We start from the raw sequence: 19,259 nt of genomic DNA, 5'->3' as shown, positions 1-19,259 counted from the left end.
AGCGTTGCTCCTCTTCTGAAGCCTCTTTATGAAAGATGCTCAGGCTTACATCATGTCAGCTAGCTTAAATAAATAAATTCTTATGCAGTAGGCTAATATCAGTTCCCTTTAAAGACTCCAAGCTCTTACTGTTAAAGACAACAGGTTTTGTCCCCCCCCATAAAAAACTAGCCCAGTATTAACAGAAGCACACCATCATGGTGAACCGCTAATAAATACATGGCTACTTCAGGATCAGATCAAAATCTTTCTGGAGCCCAAGTCAAGTTTTTTTCCCCCCCCTCCTCTCAACTCATGATACTGAACTTTATTAGTGCAGGTCAGAACATCAAGGCTATCGTGTAAGAATAAGTGGCAGTAAATAAACCCAATGTTGCCTTAAAGTTTCATTTTATATTTAATAATTAAAACTTCATCCCTTTTCTTTGTTCCAGTACAGTCTTCCATTTTTATATATATATGTACACACATACACACCCCCACAATCTAGAATACATCTTGGCAGTTATACAAAAACCAAAAGACTGTCAGTTAATATATATTAAATGGTTAAAGCCAACCAAAATGAAAGACGTGTAGGAGTTTTTACATGTACAGGCAACTTTAAATACATAAACATGTTCTTCTGTGTTATAACACCTTCTGGATTTAAGTCAAATATATATTTATATATATATTCCTCCAAATATAGCTTCTGACACATCAGGTCAGTTTCAGTCTGTCACATTAGGTACTTCATTCACAGCTGCGATCATGTAATTTGTAAATTAGAACTCAACTTGTTCGCATGAGTATATTTAGTTAACAAAGCCAGTTGTTGAGCCTGCTTATCATGGCTCAGTGAAGCTGAAGATATCCCTCAACATGTCTGACTAGAAGTACTGAAGTATGGCCTTCTGTCAAACCAACCAAGTTTTCCAAGTGTAGAAGAAATCCCTCTGTGTCACAACAGGCAGAAAGTCTCCACCGTAAATGGAAACTCATGACACTAACTGAATTTAGTCGTTAAGTCTGATTTTTAACCATTTGGTAGTTTTGAAAATACAGTACATTCAATCACAAGCTTGCATATGGTTCATTTCACCTTTTGTGTATAAAATAATCAACCTTCAGGAATGGGGGAGACTAAATAGACTGATTTTTTTTATTTTATTTCATTTGTTTGTTTTTTTTAAACAGCACCTCAAAAATCAATCTGTAGTTTTGTCAGCCAAACTGAACATCTCGCGTTGAGGAACTTGCATTGCCCCAAAGTAACGATCTGCTTCCTCAGATGAAAAATCTGGACCTGGACACCCCCCCCCCACCCCACACACACAAACAAACAAACAAACAAACAAACAAACAAACAAACAAACAAACAAACAAACAAACAAACAAAAAACAAAAAAAACAACAAAAAAATCCTGCCAACATGTAGAGCAATCATTCAGCCACATTTTGTATGGTAGGTCATTTATGGTCATTATTTGGTATTGCAAATCAGCTTCATGGAGAAAAACAAAGCAAAAAGCAACAAGGTAGTTCTTCTGTCCTTGCTAAAGGAGACCAGAGAGAAGTCCGAGCTCTGAGGCCGCAGGGCCGGGTAGATTAGCTCAGTGCTCCCACAGGGAACACTGTCTGACCATCTCTACACTTTGCAGTGCTGTAAGCTTTGTGTCCCCCACTTTCACTCCAGGCAACAAGCCAGGCAGCTTTGAAATGCACTAACCTACAGATGACTACATTAGACTGATGCAGGTACCTGTCCTTTCACTCGATCCACTGTCAGTGTGCAAAAGTTTTTTTTGTTTTTTTAAAAGACAAATTCCTTTCTCCTATTTTAACGCAAGAACAAAAATGGAAGGCTGTCATATTAAAGTAGCGTTATGTTCTTGTTCATCACGTCCATGATACCTGCAAACAATGCATTTCTTTTTAAAGGAGGGGAAGGAGGAGAAGGGGCAATAGCATGAGAGGAGGGAATTTTTGTTTTTTAGTTTTTTTAGGTCAAGTGAACTGTTTGATGAAGTTGAGAGACCATGCAAGTTCAAAATCCATCCACCCAAACACCCAGGCCCCTCTCTGCCAGTGTACGGTTCACAGATATAACCTGCAAAAAGAAGACCAACAGTCAGTGCATCACTACAGTTAAAACCAATTCAGGATGCCTTATGCATTTATGTGTGTATATTGTGTAATATCAGTAATCATCTCTCTCTCTCTATTCTCTTCTACGTTGTCAGTGTTCTGATGGATTATCGGATGATTTAAAGAAAGTGTGTTTGAGACCAGTCGTTTAAAGAGATCCCAGCCTCTCTGGGGTCTTTCTAGCTGGGAACAACTCAAAAAAAATCAAATACATGAAAAAAAAAAAAAAAAAAAAAAAAAAAGGATAATTGTGCTTGCTGCCTGAGGTTTTGGGCATCAATTAAATAAGCATCATTGTCACCAATTAAAAAAAACAAATAAAAAAAAACTACTTTACACTTAATTTAACTTTAAATCAAGTTTTCATTTTAAAAAAGTGGCATCATAGCAGTGCATATTTGACTATCCCAGACTATGCTGGGGAAAGAGGGGAAGAAACAAAATGATCAGTGACTTGCGTCTTAAAGGAATAGGATTAGAATCATTAATTAAGATATTAGAGGTACAGAGGTAACATGAAAACAGTGGCAAGGATCCAAGACTTATGTCATACCTCATCTCCAACCATGTTCCACAGGTGGACCAGCGGGAGGCCTGTGTTGTTATCATAGCTGGAGACCTTCAGCAAAAAAAACAAAACAAAAAAACCCCCAAAACAAACACGCAACTTAGTAATGCCCAACTTTTCTACATTGCAAAAAGTCACTGAGAATGGTGGTCTCACCTGCGCAAGCAATGAGACTCCTCTGGTCATTTCCTCCAGCTCTGATGTGGCCTCAGCTGAAAAACGATCCTCTCCTGATCACAGACAATTTAAACACATTTCAGAACAACACAGCAGGTATCCTTCCAGCAAAAGAGTATCTGCAGGTTTCATAAGGCAAAGTTTATACTTTGTTTTAACAAATTGCCACTGACATTAGGTAGGTACACCACTATCTCCCCAAAGACTTTTCCAAACTGTACCTGGTAGTGGTGCAATGTTGTCGAGTAATACTTCAGCACCTTGAAATGGTAGTGTCACAAAGTCAGACCTGAAAAATAACAATGAGCAGACTTGGACTAGTGTATATACACACTTTGCAGTTTAATAAATATATTTTTTTCGACTGCGCTAAATGATAACGTGACCTTTAACACTAGCTACACTGACTGTTTAACTTATAAAATTATTCTCAATATACTTATTTTGTCAACTACAACACACAAAACAAATTCTGCTGATAATCTTCTTGAATTTGCCTAAAAAGATTTTTTCCCACTAGCAGACCTTTTCTCAAACAGCTAGAGAAATCTGTAGGAACTCCTTGTATATCCAACCACAGCAAACAGTCTAACTACAGACTGACTGATTCGGACGACAAACATTTGGTTTGGCAGATTTTTCTCACTCTGTCGCACACACGCACGTCATGTATTATTCAGTTATGCTTTGCTCAACTTTGGTCATATCAGTTGTGTTACTGAGCAATTCTGCTTCAGTAAGAAATCCATGCTTTAGCTACATTGTAACCACAACCTGCTCTGAAATTCTACACCACAACCTATCATGCAACCTGATGTGCATTTCTTAACTACACATTGGTCAGCAGCATTGAGGCAATCTGCTCCATACCCCAGAAGCTTATTATGCATTTCTGGTTACTTTCAGTTTTTGATAGTTCATTTATATCGCTTTTCTACTCTGAGCACTAAAAGCACTTTACACAACTTGCCTCATTCACCCAGTCACACAAGCACTTTTTTTCTTTCTAAGCTTTTAGTGCTTTCTATCCAACATTCACACGCTTTCATATTCTGATGGATGCATCAGAGAGCAACTTGGGATTAGTATCTTGCCCAAAACTATTTGGCATGCAAACTGGACCACCAACCTTGACCAGGTGGCCTAGTAGCCACCCCCAAATATTACAAATAATAAATTAATGTCTCCATAAGCTGCTCCATGAACCACCACTTTATCATGGTGGAGGGGTTTGTGTTCTAGTGATCCCAGAAGCTATGCTGCCAGGGGCAAGTTGCCCCCTGTTACTGTTTCCCCATGGCAAATTAGTCCTGAGTGGAGGGTCAGACAAAGTGATTCAGATAACCCATATGCAACACAAATTAGGGTCCAGTGTCCCTGCACTGAAACCAGGTCTGTATCCTCTCAACGACATTCAAGGGTGCATAGGCGTTTGCCCACCCAGTCTAGATGAGTTTTGTTAACCTGGAAATGGGATTTGACTGCATCCCTCGGGGTTTCAATGGCAAAAAGCTCTCAAGGCCGGAGGATTTCATCTTCATGTTTTGCACATAATGTGGTTCTGTTGGCTTCACATCACCTCCAAGCCCTAAACCATGGCTCACAGGCAGAAAAGGGCAAAGACTGGAAAAGTGCCCCATACGGGCCAGGGATGAGTTACTTGGAATCCTCCAAGGAGGGGATAGTATCTATGGGTCTTGCTGACACTTGCAAGGAGAGGGGAACATTTCCTTTAACGAGTGACCGGGCTCTCCCTTGGAGATCGAGTGAGGAACTCTTTCATTCAAGAGGGGCAAAGTAGAGCTGCTGAAAGGACACTGAAATGAGCCAGTTGAGGTGGTTCAGGCATCTGACTAGCATGCCTGCTGGATACCTCCTAAGTGGGGTATTCTGGGTATGTTCTACTGGAAGGATTTCCTGGGGCAGACCCAATACTCACTGGAGAGATAAGATCCCTTAGCTGGCTTGGGAACATCTGTGTCTGACAATACAAGCTAGAAGAAGAGGTCGGGGTGAAGGAAGTCTGGGCTTCTCTACGACCAAAATCCATAAATACACATAAAACACTGGGACACAACCACAAGGTAATTAGCAAATAATGCAGCACTGAGTAATGTTGTCCATTCATGTAGATTCACTCGTAGGTTTTACTACAGAAGTCTAACTCAGGCCTTAGAACCTGTTGCCAACAGAAGTAGAATACCCTCTGGTGGATAAACTCTACAACATCAACAACCATAATCTTTTGTGCACCTTTATTTATTTGCCATTATAAATGTGGATATATACATACAACTAATGCCAAATGGGCTAACCTTACCTTTCAAAAAACTCCATAATTTCAGGTTAGGGCATTAGAAAGTTCAAGAACTGAGTGTGCCCCACAGCAAAAAGTTTTGATGTGGGAGAGTGGGTCATCTACTAATCAGAACATTGGCATTTTGATTCCCAGCTTCTCTAGTCTGCATGTTGGGATAACTTTCTGCAGCAACTTTACCTTGCAGGAGATTAGTTAGTTTCTCTTTGGCATTAACACTTCTTAATTCTGAATCAAATAAAAAGGTATTACAAATACCAGAATCACACAACAACTAAACTGTCTGATCAGCAAATGCTTTGTTTGGGGATGGGAGGTAATCTACTGGCTGTTCCAGTCTGCATGCGTAATATCTACCAAGTTGCTCTTGAGGAGCATGAATGTTAGATAGAAAGCACTTAAGCACAGGAAAAAAAGTGCTTGTCTTAGTGAGGCACGTTTTATAAAGCAAACACTCTAAATGACGCCATCTTAGAATACAAGTTTTAATACGGTGAGATCTCTTATAATAACCTTATTTGCCGTAGTGAGTCAATCTTAACTCTGTCATAGCCTCCATAGTCAACGTATCTGATCTCCACTTCACTCGATTCTTTGTAGAAGGTGATGACCTGAGCTCTCCACCAGGCTCCTTCAACTGCAGGAGCTGCACAGATCACACCAACTGGATAACAGAAAAGAGACAAAAAACAAAAACAGAATAAAAGCTAAAAGTAGCTGAATGACCTTTACTAAATTAGCTTGTTGTTAAGAAGTTCTGAAAAAAAACAAAAACAAATCACTGCATGTGACAATTAGCTTATTTCAGCCATGTATCAAACTGGGTTACTTTCATGTAGAAAAAGAATAAACAAAAGCACAGGGACCTTGTTAGTTTACTAAAAATGTATTTGCAATTTAAAAAAACTAAACAAAACTTGCTTAACTACAAAGCTGAGCTAAGTGAACTACAGCTTCACCGATGCAGTGAAGATTATTTTAAATTAACCATAAACTAAATGTCAAAGTTTCATTAAAACAACCTATAGTTGCGCATGTTTACTAAAATTTTACACATTTAGCAGTATCCACAGTACAACTAAGCTTACTTTCAGCAGGTGAGGGCAAGGCAGGGGTGCCTGGCTGTGAGTAGCAAAGGAACATCTGCTGGTCAAGGCTTCGCAAGGCATGGTACGTGGGGTGGGTGTGTTGCTGGACAAAGACGTGACCAGCTGACACGATGTTCACCACTATCACTTCAACTGTGACTCCACTTGGAAGGAGAAGCTGAGAAGACAAATATCAAACAAATGTTGGTCATGCATAAAACTACAAACAACTCTCTCAAACCTTAAAATAAATTAATGCAGTCTCATTTATACTTTATATCAGCATACCCAAATAATTCATCACTCTAAGGACTTAAAACACTTTAGCTTTACTACTTTAACGCTAAAAATGTATGATGAAGAATAAGTATGATGTTTCTAGTCCTTGTAATACATCTGAATCAAAATATTCTTATTAATGTTCACAACTGGTTTATACTTAAGTTAAAATTAACAAAATATTTCTTCAAGTCACTTTGTGTTAAATGAAAAGAACAGCATGATGCAGAGCGTCACACCGAGGTTTGCTTCCATACCGTTTCTTCATCTACTATGCTTTCTAAATAATACCAATTCACCTGAATCCTTAATAGTGACCAATGAAGAAAACACACACACACACACACACACACACACACACAGGTTCCCAAACTTTTTTTTTTTTTTTGCTAGGCCCCCCTTTGTTTTACAAGAAAGAAAAAAAAAGTCCCCCCCCCGCGCACGCACAAACACATCCTCCAACCACACACACCCATATTTTGCTCCATTGCGGTTTATGTCACACCTCAAACATTTGGTAAACAATTAAGCAAATACAAGTAATCTGCAATAAATTACAAGTAGTAATAAAATAAACTACTAACTCTTTTACACTACATCCACACCTACACGGGTATTTTTGAAAACACAGCTGTTTCGTCCACACGTGTGGACGAGGAATACAGAGTTCGTCACGCAATGTCAAAGGTATGTGTCTTTTTTCACGTCACGCCGTGGCCACGTTATTGTTTACATGAGATGAATTGCAGAATGGCAGATAGAGACAAAATACTGTTAATCTGAATATCTGCTGTTTTACACGCTTACATACACACACACACACGTAGTTACTGTCCCTCCATTTACAAAGGCAGAGGCGTCACCGTGTGATTATTTTACGTGTAGTTGTTTTTTCCTGTGTAATAATATTCAACATTGCTGTCAATGCATTTTTCAAAAAATATCTCTCTGTGCAAAACGGGTTCAAAAACATAAACAGCTGTGGGATCCTGTTTGTCTGTGATTTGAACCGGGGGAACAAATCGTGGCAGGATCAGCCTGATGTTATTTTTATCCCACTGTAACTTTACTGTATAAAGAGCTAACATCTCCAAAATGTCAGGAGTAGTTAGTTATTATAAAAAGTGTTTGTGAACTAAAATTCAAGAATGTGGGATCCTGTTTGTCCGTGATTTGAAGAGCCCAGCGCTGCTCCCAACAAAGGGAAAACCAATTCTGAAGGGGAGACCTACCTCGGCACTTGTGCAGGTGAAACCAAAGGGAAGATATGCTTCACCATATTTTCTAGTCTTTGGCTTAGAATGAAGTTGGTTTGGAAACCTATTCAGCGATGCGTCATCTCCTGCTTTGCGCTTCTGTGGGCGCCCCGTGCTAGCAGTGTCCAAGAGTGTTTTTTTGTGTTTGTTTTTTGCCTTTTCATACTGCGCACCCCCTGCAATGGCTCTGCGCCCTCCCTAGGGGGCGGGCCCCAGACTTTGGGAAGCTCTGTCATAGTCCATTATTACTCAAACAGACAATCACTGTGGTCGTCTTCCATAAACAGTTTTTGAAGAACTGTACAGTTACACCAACATATTTATAACAGAGGGACAGACAGGGTATAAATCAGCACTATAAGCAGGTGAGGTAATGTTAATGGAAAACCCAGGACTAAATTTGTAAACATTTTTTCTTAGGCAAAATGAAAGAACCCACAGAACTATTAAAACAAATGATGGAACATGTCCCTGCTAACTAACATTTATGAACTGATACATTCATACACGTCTTCATGACTCAATTTCTCAAGTCTAAAGACTGAGCTGTGTGTAAAATGGGAAAGCAGTTTCAATGTTGTACAAATGTATTCATTTTCTGTAAATGATAATGCAAAAGGAGAATATAAAATCTCTCTCTTTAACTTACAATAATCATAGTAAAAATACTGGCAGCCGCCAGTGCTACCCCTCAGCTTCCTGGTAGACATGCCTACGGTATCAGTGTCAAAATCCTATGTTGCCTTGTTCGAGGTTTCACATTCACAAGAGTTTCAGAGTTTGACCTTAGGCCTTGAGGTCAGGGTCACAGATTCAAAATTATACAAGACTTTTAGTAGATACACCTATGGTATCAGTTTGAAGCTCCTACATCGCCTCGTTATCGCATTCACAAACTTGGGTGTCTTTTCCACATGCTTGCTCGACGGAGTGACAATATCCCATCCGCCTTACAGTGGAGGGGTAAAAAAAAAAAGTATCATTAACACAAGTATTTTTCCTCACCCATGAAGTCATGGGAAGAGATGGTAATGTAAGTGGAGGTGGTGGTGCAGCATATAGATTGTTGAGGTCCAGGTCTTTAAATTTCTTCCCAATCAACGACAGGGCTTTGTCGACCTGCTGCTGTGTCCCTAGAAAAAGATCACGCAAGGTCAAATTTTACCACTAGTCCAAACGAACAAGTAAGAAACAGGAGTTTAAAATGCTTGCGCTTTTCTCCTATGGTCAAAATCACATTTGTTCACAAATCTCTAAAGAAGATGGAAAGATGTGGGGACAAACCCCTCAGTACTCACCTTCTATGTGACAAATCTGGAACTCCTGTGTATAAGGCAAGGTAGAAATGTAGATCTTTGCTCCAGAGTTCTGCTTTAGGAAACTCACATATCGACCTTGCTTTCCAATAAGCCTCCCTACAAGATGCTGGTACAACAGGACAGGTAGAACAGACAATGCTGAGTAAACAGGACAGTTCCTTTAAACCGTTTAAATGAACATTTAATCAAACCCACTAGCATGCTGCCTACCAAGTTATGACAAAATATTTTAAATACGCAATATAGACAACTGCTCAGCTTTGAAAACGCATGTCACAAAGCCCAGTTTGTTTGCTAATGTTAATGTCAGAGGATATTCAGAATTCTAATGTGATTGTAACCAATAAAAAAAAAAAGTTTTCCCCCTTTACTTACGGTCCTGAGTGGTCCAACATTCTATTCAACCCAGTTGGCTGCCAGTTGTTGGGAAGATTTGTTTCAGTTACTGGTAATTCCATAATAAGCAATTTTTTTGTACAGTAATTTTACTATACCCAATGAAGCCATGTAAAAGTTTACCTTAATAAAATTACAGTACCTCAAAGTAGATAGGCATTGGCCAAATTTGGTGCTCGTCCAGTGACCCTGATTTTTACAGCTATTCTTTCATTACATCTTCAATACAGGAGCGAACCACCAACTCCAAGTGTCACACAGTTATGTCAAAAGCTTGCTATACTTCTACTTCAAAACAAAAGTATTTTTATTTCTTTATATTTATATTTTTTAATAAAATATTTCAAAATATTCCTGATGCTGATGAGAAGAATCGCCAATATGGACAGGCATTTACACTCATTCAGACAGGATTTTATTCTATATGCAATAAAAAGTCATCTACCTCACATGTGCCCAATTAACCAAACAAGAATGTCTTGCAAAATCCACTAATCAGGGTCATATTTAAGTTGCTTTCTTATGAATGCATTACAATTATGAAAAGTAAATTTGCCTAGTTGTAGAATCATGATAGCATTCCTGCATACAATACATTAACATTTTAATTGAGTAGTGTGAGGTGTACAGCGTTGAAATCATGGATAAAATATATGGTTTTGTATTTCACATGAATTGTCTTTACTCACCTTTGGTACCTCAATCTCCCAGATGATCAGCCCAGTGCTTGAGGCAGCATGGTTGCCCTTACTCTCTAGGGCACCCATAGTGCATCCGCTATCCACAGAGTCCATACTGTTTACATCAGAACCTGGCAATGGAAACAATCAATCTCAGCATGACAGCATCTGAATTTTCAGATTCCCGGCATCATCAGTTTTGATCTTGTCACTGTCCTAATTTACATGTTTGTTAACAGGCATCACATTCTTGGGCACTTTTTGACCCACTGCTCGATAACCGGGAATACACTGCAAAAAAAAAAAAGGCCAAATGAGCCTCTATATGTTCCGAGTTATGAGTTTGTGTAACAAATTACTACTAATACTGCATCTGCTGATGTACACCACATTTCTTAACTCACTGTTATCATTCTTCAAATAAAAAATAAAATAAAAATTAGCTATCATGACAAACATATAAAAGTCAGTGAGAGAGAATCTCACCTCCAGATTGATCCGTCTCTACTTCACATGTCCCATGAGCTCCATTCCTTACACCTACTGCATTTAGCCCCTTTATCTCACACGCTGCATCCAAAGAGTCTTCTTCAGTTGCAGACAAAACTAAGCCCTCTGTCAAACTCTCAGCCTGCACCTGGCCCTGTGCCGCTTCTCCTGCAGAGAGGTCTGTAAGCTGGATCACATCACTTTGGTTGTCAAACAAGCTGCTTTGAAGATCCTCGCTGCTAATGCCATCCTCAGAGTGGCAGGTGCTGCAGGCCGAGTCCTCGGCCAGCGGAGCAGCCTCGTCACCTTTTAGTTTAATGTTCAACACAGGTGAGGTTTGTGCTTCTTGGGGCAGCTGTGTTGACCAGTGGCTGCTGTGAACAGCATTTTTCTGATGATTTATGTGACTGACATCAACAGATTTCCATACTGGAGATGAGGAGCAGCCATTAGGCACTGCTTGCGCTTCTTTTTCTGTTGCCTCTCTACAATCACAGCCTACCTGAGAAGGGCTTGTCGAGAGATGATGGTGTTTCTGTGTTGGCTCGAGCTCTGGGTATAGTCCACCACTACTGCAGTTAGGCAGACTTTTGTCCACAACCTGGCAACTTGTGACACTAAGGACTTCCTGGGTGGCAGCTGAGATGACCTTAGTTATAAGTCGAGCAGCAAGATCCTCAAGATCATGCTCCTCTCCAGGGCTACCGTGTACCAATATGTCCTCTGGTGTTACTGCTGTTGTGTTCTGGACAATACTTAGGGATGTAGAGGCCAGGACTGGGTCAGTTGGTGTGCTGGACAGAATGTGTTGGTGAAAATCCGGCACTGGTGGAGGTGTATCCAGAGAGTCTGCTTCTGATGGGTCCACCCTCTCTACATTGGATGCATGCTCATCCCAACCAATCATTTCATCTTGTGTATTATTAGTGCTGTGGTTCTTTGCAACTTCCCCCTCCGGGTCTGGTCTCTCTGCACCAGAAAGCAGCGATGTTGTGGGAAAGGAGCTGGTGACTTTGGTAGACTGATAGGAAAATGTGGCTCTTTCTAGATCAGATACTGGATCTTTCACTAGGTTGAGCTCTGTTCCCAAGGCAAGTGACAAGCTCCTCTCTGGGTCTTTACGGTCTTTTGATGATACCTGCAAGCTGTCATCTTTATCAAGTGATGGCAGTGCTGACTGTGGAGGCCTATGGACTCCTTGTTTCATTCTCTCAGAATTACATGAAAACTTTTCAGAACTTTGTGCCAGTGACGGTGATGCTTCAGTGTGCTGGAAATGGATCTGTGAAATGTTTTCATGTTGTGTTCTCTGGTTACTGGCATTTGGAGGTCTGTGAATGGGGCTGTCTGTGTCATTTGTGGGGGATACAGTGTCTTTCTCCACCAAACCATTGCTACCATCTGCTGAAGATGTTTTAAGGTCCGTAGTGGTTGGAGTTCCCTCAGTCCTGTCATGGTTGATGAGCCGCTCTCTCTTTCGTGAGATGTACCACCACCATCCAATCAGTGCGAGTACTCCGGGCAGTGTATAGGGTACAACAGAGCGAAACCTCAGTGGCATTTCCTCAAGACACTAGCAGCTACACCTGAAAGCCACAACAGCACACAAACATTTGTATGAGGAACATTTCAAGCTAAATGCAACTTCTTACGGATGTGTGAAAACCATGCTTATTGACTACAGGCTGATTTAGAAATGAATTCTAGTCAGAAATTAAATTCTAGAATTCCTGACATTAAGAGAGTTGCTTGAACACAAGTGGTAAATTTGATGTCAACCTTGAAATGTATTTTGATTCACCAATTACATTCCTGTTTGATGTTCAACTTCTATTCATCTAAATAACCTCTTGGATGTTCCAAGAGAAGAAAAGGGTACAAGGTCTTTGTCAGGGGAGGTATAGCATGTGTATTATAGTAATTTTATTGGTACTACAGCCACACTTTATAGCTATGAATAAATGGCTATGAGGTCTAAAGAGAGATGCAAATGATGCCATGCTTAAAAACAAAAACCCAAGCATAAGCTTTAGGAAGTATAGTTTTAACAAGCTCTGGATAACTGCAGCTGTTCTGTTATCCTGCACAGCTGTTACAGTTTCATCCGACAGCTTTGGATGTTTGCAAACTACGCAGTCAATCATTGCATTATGTAACTAAGCAGTGGATGTAAGTGGCATTTGCAGGTGAGTTTAGCTTTCTGCTCCTTGTAGATGACATCATTATTTTCCTCCTGTGGCATAAACTGAAATCTGTGGAGTATAGTGCAAGTGGAGCCGATTAGCGTTGACTAACAATTCCAAGGAATTGAACTACTGAGAAACAGATTAGACTCCCCTTCCTATTCAGAGCTCAGATGTGATAAATTGTCACATTAGAAAAGAAGACAAGTGTTGAGCTATAAAACATTACTCACAGGTTTACAAGAGTACTCATTTTCTGCCAGTATTTCGCTCTTGTGACAAACTACCCGTCTCAGTTATACCCTGCCTCTGGCTCCACAGCAGCCAGGATTGCTTCAGTCCTCATGTGACAAATGGACAGAGGTCTTGTCATGTTTGCAACAATATTGCATTTTGTTCCATTTTTAATGGTCTGTGCTGTAGATGAGAGAAAGACTGGAGCAGCCTCCTAGCAGATAATATGAATTTCAAAATCTATGTCATCTTGTTCTCAAATGATCACATTAACAAGATTTGGCTTTATGCTTGCATTCCATCATGGACCTGCCACTCAATCTCGATTTGTAAATAAGGTTGATCTGGTTCCTTTTCCCTGCCCATTATTCCTCAAGTGAACCTCCAGTGCAAGTGGAATTCTTGCTTTTTGTGTTTGTTTGTCTTTTTAAAATGCTGTGCCGAACTGCAACTGCTAAATGTGAATGAGGAATTCTATTGTCCCATTACTGATGTTTCATTTAAATCTTTACAAAACAGCAAAGACCAGGCCCAGAGGGCATCCCACACATGCTTTATAAAACAATTTGGAAGAAACCATTTCTACTTGGAATACTAAAAAAAAAAAAAACCCCTCCCAACCCTGCCCAGGCTTGTTTTTCAAAGTACCAGATTCATTATTATGCACATTGGCTTGTTAAATATCTTCAAACTTCTGTCAGTTACTGTCCAGACACAGAAGCAGTTTTACCCTCAAGCAGCACTCCAAGAGTGGAAACGTCCACCTGGGTGTTATTTACTTTTAGGGAATAGTATTGTATTTTGTTTTAGTTTAATACATTTTTTTCTTCTTCTTAGACATTTTGTGTGCAATAATATAATTTAAAAAAAATAACAGAATAAAATCCAGGTAACATGACTTTGATTACACAGAAATTTTGAAGGAGTAGGTAATGGATAATAGGAAGGGGTGAGAATTGCTAAGAATTTAGTTTATTCTGGTAGATTCTGATTCTCTCATCTATATCACTCATTGATTCCTTAACTGGGATCTCATCTTCTTTGCTTTGACAGTGACCACCATTGCTAAGCAGCATATCAGCAACATTACATTCCTGCAAATAAATTGCACCAGTTAACAGTATAAACCTAGGCTAGGCTAATTACACCAGCACAAATCCCTGTTATGAACACACATTTATGACCCTTCTCTAACATTTAAGTATGAAAATGAAGCCGACAGAACAAAGCAAAGTTAAAAACCGGCACAAAAACACTTTAAAGCAATCATCACAGTGATTCTACTGTAGAAAGATGAAAAGGTAGAAATGGAGATCACCGTTTTCCTACTCTGACAGGCAAACTTGAGTCAGCTGATTGTAGTGCAAGTAAAAATGGAACCAATAAACGGGATCGACAGGAAAACAGACTAACAAGTCTATGGAACTGGACTACTGAGAACCAGTTCTCGATTCCATCCCCAATAATAGATATTGATTTGTAAACTCGCCACAACTTGACTCGGATCAACTGGTTTTCCATTGGGTCTTGAAGTTTGGACCCGGAAACTGCTAATAACGTCAAACTCCACTTCTGGTCACAAAGTCAAACAAACACTGTAGCATCACAGAGTTACAAACTGTCTCAATTCTTTCATCTTTAATAAAATGATCAGTGTGGCTCCTCTAGCAGGTGTAAAAATTAAGTTTAATTTATGAAGTTTAATGGAGTCTGAAGTTAGCAGTAAGTTAGCTCGCTAGTTTCTATCTAAAGCAGGGGTGTCAAACTCAAATACACAGTGGGCCAAAATTCAAAACTGGAACAAGGTCGTGGGCTAACATTGATGTTTATTGAAGAAGAGAAAAAAAAAAAAAAAAACCTTCCTCCAGATTTAAGAATGAATCTCTTCTTATGGACTCAAACAAGTTTTGCTGAAAAACTGAATATGGAACAAGCAAAGCTTAATACTAAACAATATACATATTAGCTGTATAATAACAGTAGGCCAGCTCTAATAATAATTTGGTATGGCTTCGCGGGCCAAATGTCATTAGGCTGCAGGCCAAAATTGGCCCCGCGGGCCAGAGTTTGACACCTATGATCTAAAGATTATATACCATGTTCTGACTGAGGGATTTCTGAAAAATTAAACTATTATTTCTGTCATTTATGTTGAAAAACTAAACAGTAGTGAGGTTTGTAGTGTTACTGAAGTCAACTACCTAGCATACAATGATGTGCTACGTGGTTGCTAGGTACGCAGCTATGGTTAACATAATATAAACACAGTGAAGCTGGAGGATGACTGCTAACTTTTTTCACTCCATAAAAGTTAACATGACCATTCCCAATGGTTAGGGACAAATGCAATCGCAGGATGCAGTAAACGGGTCAAACTTTAGTCAGATGAACAACTGAGAATCCAACCACAATATGATGTTAGTCATTAATATACTGCTGCATGGGCAAAGGTTTTTAAATGTGCTGCCGATTCAAAGTGGTAATAAAAACTAGCAGCAACCCAAGCGCATTGCTGCCCCAGACAGGTCAGGAGTGCAAATTGAACATCATTTTTTCTGTTTAAATTTAAACCTGCCGTGGTGGCTTGTCTATTGCTCAAATTTACAAGCCACTTCATAAATTTACCTGCATTTGCCCAGTGGTGGGTGTTAATTTCCACCCCTGAATACAATGCATTTTTGGGGTCAATCTTTAAAAAAAAAAAGAAAAGAGAAAAGGCAGATGTGAAATATAAAAATGAGATCAGAGGTCAAACGTGTTGGATCAAAACTATGTGATATTTAGAATCACTATTTACCAGTATAATTTTTTAAATCTTGCCAATACAAACACAGAAGTAGAATTTTAAGCATAGTTTTAAAGATGAAGCATTTTATGAAAGGTTGACATAATGAAAATTTGACCTTATTTGACCTTGAAGAAGCAGTCAAAGGTCCAAAGTAACATATTTGGAAACTTCATGTTTTCGAGGTGTCCCTTTCTGCAAAGATTTCAGTCAGAACTCTCATACCTTGTTCAATGTAACTGAAAGGGATAATGCTCCGAGTGTTGATAGCTTTGTTTTGGATGCAGGGTTTTTGACTAACTCTGTCCTTTTAAAAAGAACTTAATGGCATTCACAGCTTGGCCAGAAAGCTAATGCTGATAAAGTGGCAATCCTCAGCATCACCTACCTACTTATACAAGGTGGAATAGGGGGTCCTTTATTTTATTAAATTTCAGGTTAAAAGTGCAAATCACTCAAATCATTACCAAGACTGCCTATGGATATAGACAATGGAATGGAGCAAACGTTAGCCACCTCTGCTACCTGGATACATGCATGGAACTTGCATGAAACCCAGTAACAAGGTGGGTTGCACAGTATACAGGAACATGTGTGCAGAGTGTGGCCTGGAAGTCCCAAGATCAAAATGGAATATGCCCCTCAGGGTGGTTGAAAATGACCAAGCTAAAATCCTGTGGGATTTCTAGATACACACAGACAAACTGGCGATGGCTAACCAACCAGATATATTACTAGTGGACAAGCAGAGTAATAAAGCCATAGTAGTACATGTAGCTATACCAAATGAAAGCAAAAATCAAGAAAAAGAAATACGTAAAGCTTGAGAAATGCCAAGGGCTCAGAGGGGAGCTAGAGAATAAACGAAGGATAAAGGCAACAGTGGTCCCAGTGGCATTCAGAGCACTTACAGCAGTGACTCCCAAACTGGGCGAGCGGTTCCAGCAGGTCCCAGGAGTAACATTCAAGATCTGTCCAGAAAGGACCAGCAAAGATGCTACACATGAAGCTCCCAGGCTTTATGTGTAGCTTGTATGTGTTGCTGTTAAATCCAAGGGCAACTCACTCACCATATAAAGGTCACAACGGAAGCAACAAGCTGTCAAATGAAGAGCTGTCCTTACAAGTCAGAAAAGTCTTTATTGGTTCCTTTCCTGGCCTTATAGTCAAGACTGTCTATAAACTGTAAAATCGTCTCTTACTGTGACCTTGGCTGTTCAAACAGGAATGATAAAACTATGCCAGCACAGACAGACTGGTGTAAAATTATTATGTAGCCTCAAAAGATCTTCATGCCAACAAGTTCAGTGTCACTTAATTCCCACCTGTTTGAGTTTAAACTTTATTCTTCATGTCATACATTTTCCAATATCCCTTTAATCATCATCATGCCTGTTAAATGAACCTTGGGACTCACTGTCATCACTAAGAAAAATTAACAATGAACATGACAGTTTTTACATAAATGAAAACCAAATTATTTTATGTAAACAAACGTGAGTTACAAAGCGAATTACAGACAGATCTGGATATTAATACAGTAGGCTGTCAAGTCTTGCATGCCCTGTGGCCAAAAGTCAAGACCATACAGGAGCCATGCTGCTACCAACAACTTTAAACTTAGGTGGCGTTGATCGTTGCTACAGACACATACGAGTCCAGTTTACATGTGACCAAAGCCCCAGTGATGTACAGAAGGTGCGCCTCAACACCCCAGCTGTCTTTCAGCAACGACTCAATAAATGCTAAAAGCGTTCAGCTAGCTATGTCTTAATACTACAACTGCGGGACATTGTGTAGTTCCCAATAATGATAGTGGTGATGCTTTCTGTCCCACAAAAAATAATAATAATAATAAAAACAAAAGCGTGGCGTGTGGTCATTCACGCCATCGTCAAACACCGGCTAACACAATTAGCTAGCTAGGAAGTACAAAGGCCACAATGTGAACCTTCATATATAATTCTCGAAGTTTAACGTTACATGACTATATGGTAAGGAAAAATTAATTCGTTGTGATACCAAAATACCACTTTCATTTGTGACTCAAGCGATTCATTTTGTCTTTATAAGGTTATCCCTCTCAGTTCTTTGCATTAGCCAACTAAAACCTAAACAACCTTCGAAAGAAGCGCAAAAATATATGCTTAGACTCTCATAGGCAGGCAGCAATTTATAACAACTTTAGCTTACGATACGCTGACAGGTCCTTTTTAATGCCGAATTTTTCAGATTCTACAAAATATCCAACAGCGAAGTTGTGCCCCGTACTAAACTGAACAACCTGCAGCCAGTAAGATGTCAAATCCCATATAACAAATGCATATAGGGGAGTTTGGAGGCCGCAGTGCAGGATACAAAGCATGAAGTTAGCTACCTAGCAACCACAGTGGCTTTGATGTTTATGAAAATTAACGCTAGCTAAACATGAAAAAATATAAGCTAATGGCACGTTCCCTCCACTGTATTATTTTTAGACTATGTTGGTAGGTGGCTACATTATTAAAGCCACTTCAGAGTTTCATATCCCCGAATTACAGACGTACTGGGCCACAACATAAAGCTGTGTGATACATAGTCGTTAACTATACCCAACTGCACCAACGAGGGGGAATCTGTAATCGATGCAGGGGTAAAGGACATTTGAAGCCAAAGACTGTCAATGCCCCGCATGGGCCTTAGACCTTCATGCTAGCCTGCTAGCCGGCCTGGCGACAATGACTGCCAACTGTGGGCCAAAATGCATTTATTATTATCCGAGAAGCAATGCTCCTACGTTGGCACGTGCACGCTCAACAAAACGAAGCAAGTGCGGAAATTTAACTTCTACAACAGAAGCTACATGTGCTGTTCTGAATGGCAAGTTAGGAGGAGTTGCTTTGTAGGCTAGTTTTTCAATGACATGGGATCACATGGCGACACAATAAACATTTGACGACCCACAGAGAACAGTAGAAATGCCAGTGAATGTTTTTTTTCCCTGAAATATACTCACATAAATGTCAATGAAACTGAATCATGCAACCATGTACGCATTAAATAGAAAACTAAAAGCTAACAGTCTCTTTCAGTGTGCCACTTCCTTCACGGACTAATTATTTTACTTACAATGTTTTTGGGTCCTCGGTACCGCAACGATGATAGCAACACTAACAACGTGAGCTTTTTGAAACATACACTAGTGGAAAGTCACACTCTCCTCCCCACGTGTTTGACAGACCAGTACCAGTCTTAAAAAAGAGAGAGAGGAAAAAAAACACGCAGACATAACAGCTGATCAATTCTCGCGATACTCTAAAGTTTAAGCCGCTTGGAGTCCTGCGTCAACTGAGAATGCAGTAAAGGTAAACGTTTCTTC

General features: G+C 39.7%; 1 protein-coding gene across 1 annotated transcript; it reads right to left on the bottom strand.

Moving 5' to 3' along the window:
- Positions 1-378: 378 nt before the first annotated feature.
- On the bottom strand, positions 379-19,208 carry akap1b (A kinase (PRKA) anchor protein 1b). The gene is made up of 11 exons (XM_082502124.1): positions 19,010-19,208; positions 10,697-12,285; positions 10,220-10,341; positions 9,114-9,240; positions 8,821-8,948; positions 6,281-6,458; positions 5,706-5,856; positions 3,097-3,164; positions 2,855-2,928; positions 2,684-2,749; positions 379-2,092 (listed from the first exon to the last, which is right to left on the bottom strand). Exons 2-11 carry the CDS (start codon positions 12,258-12,260, stop codon positions 2,030-2,032), a joined length of 2,541 nt encoding a protein of 846 aa, XP_082358250.1. The 5' UTR covers positions 12,261-12,285; positions 19,010-19,208; the 3' UTR covers positions 379-2,029.
- Between the last annotated feature and the right edge of the window lie 51 nt (positions 19,209-19,259).

The sequence above is a fragment of the Aulonocara stuartgranti genome (assembly GCF_965226115.1).
Source record: "Aulonocara stuartgranti genome assembly, chromosome: 14".
NCBI lineage: Eukaryota > Metazoa > Chordata > Actinopteri > Cichliformes > Cichlidae > Aulonocara > Aulonocara stuartgranti.
Note: the sequence above shows the minus strand (reverse complement) of the source record. Positions and strands in the feature narration are given on the sequence as shown.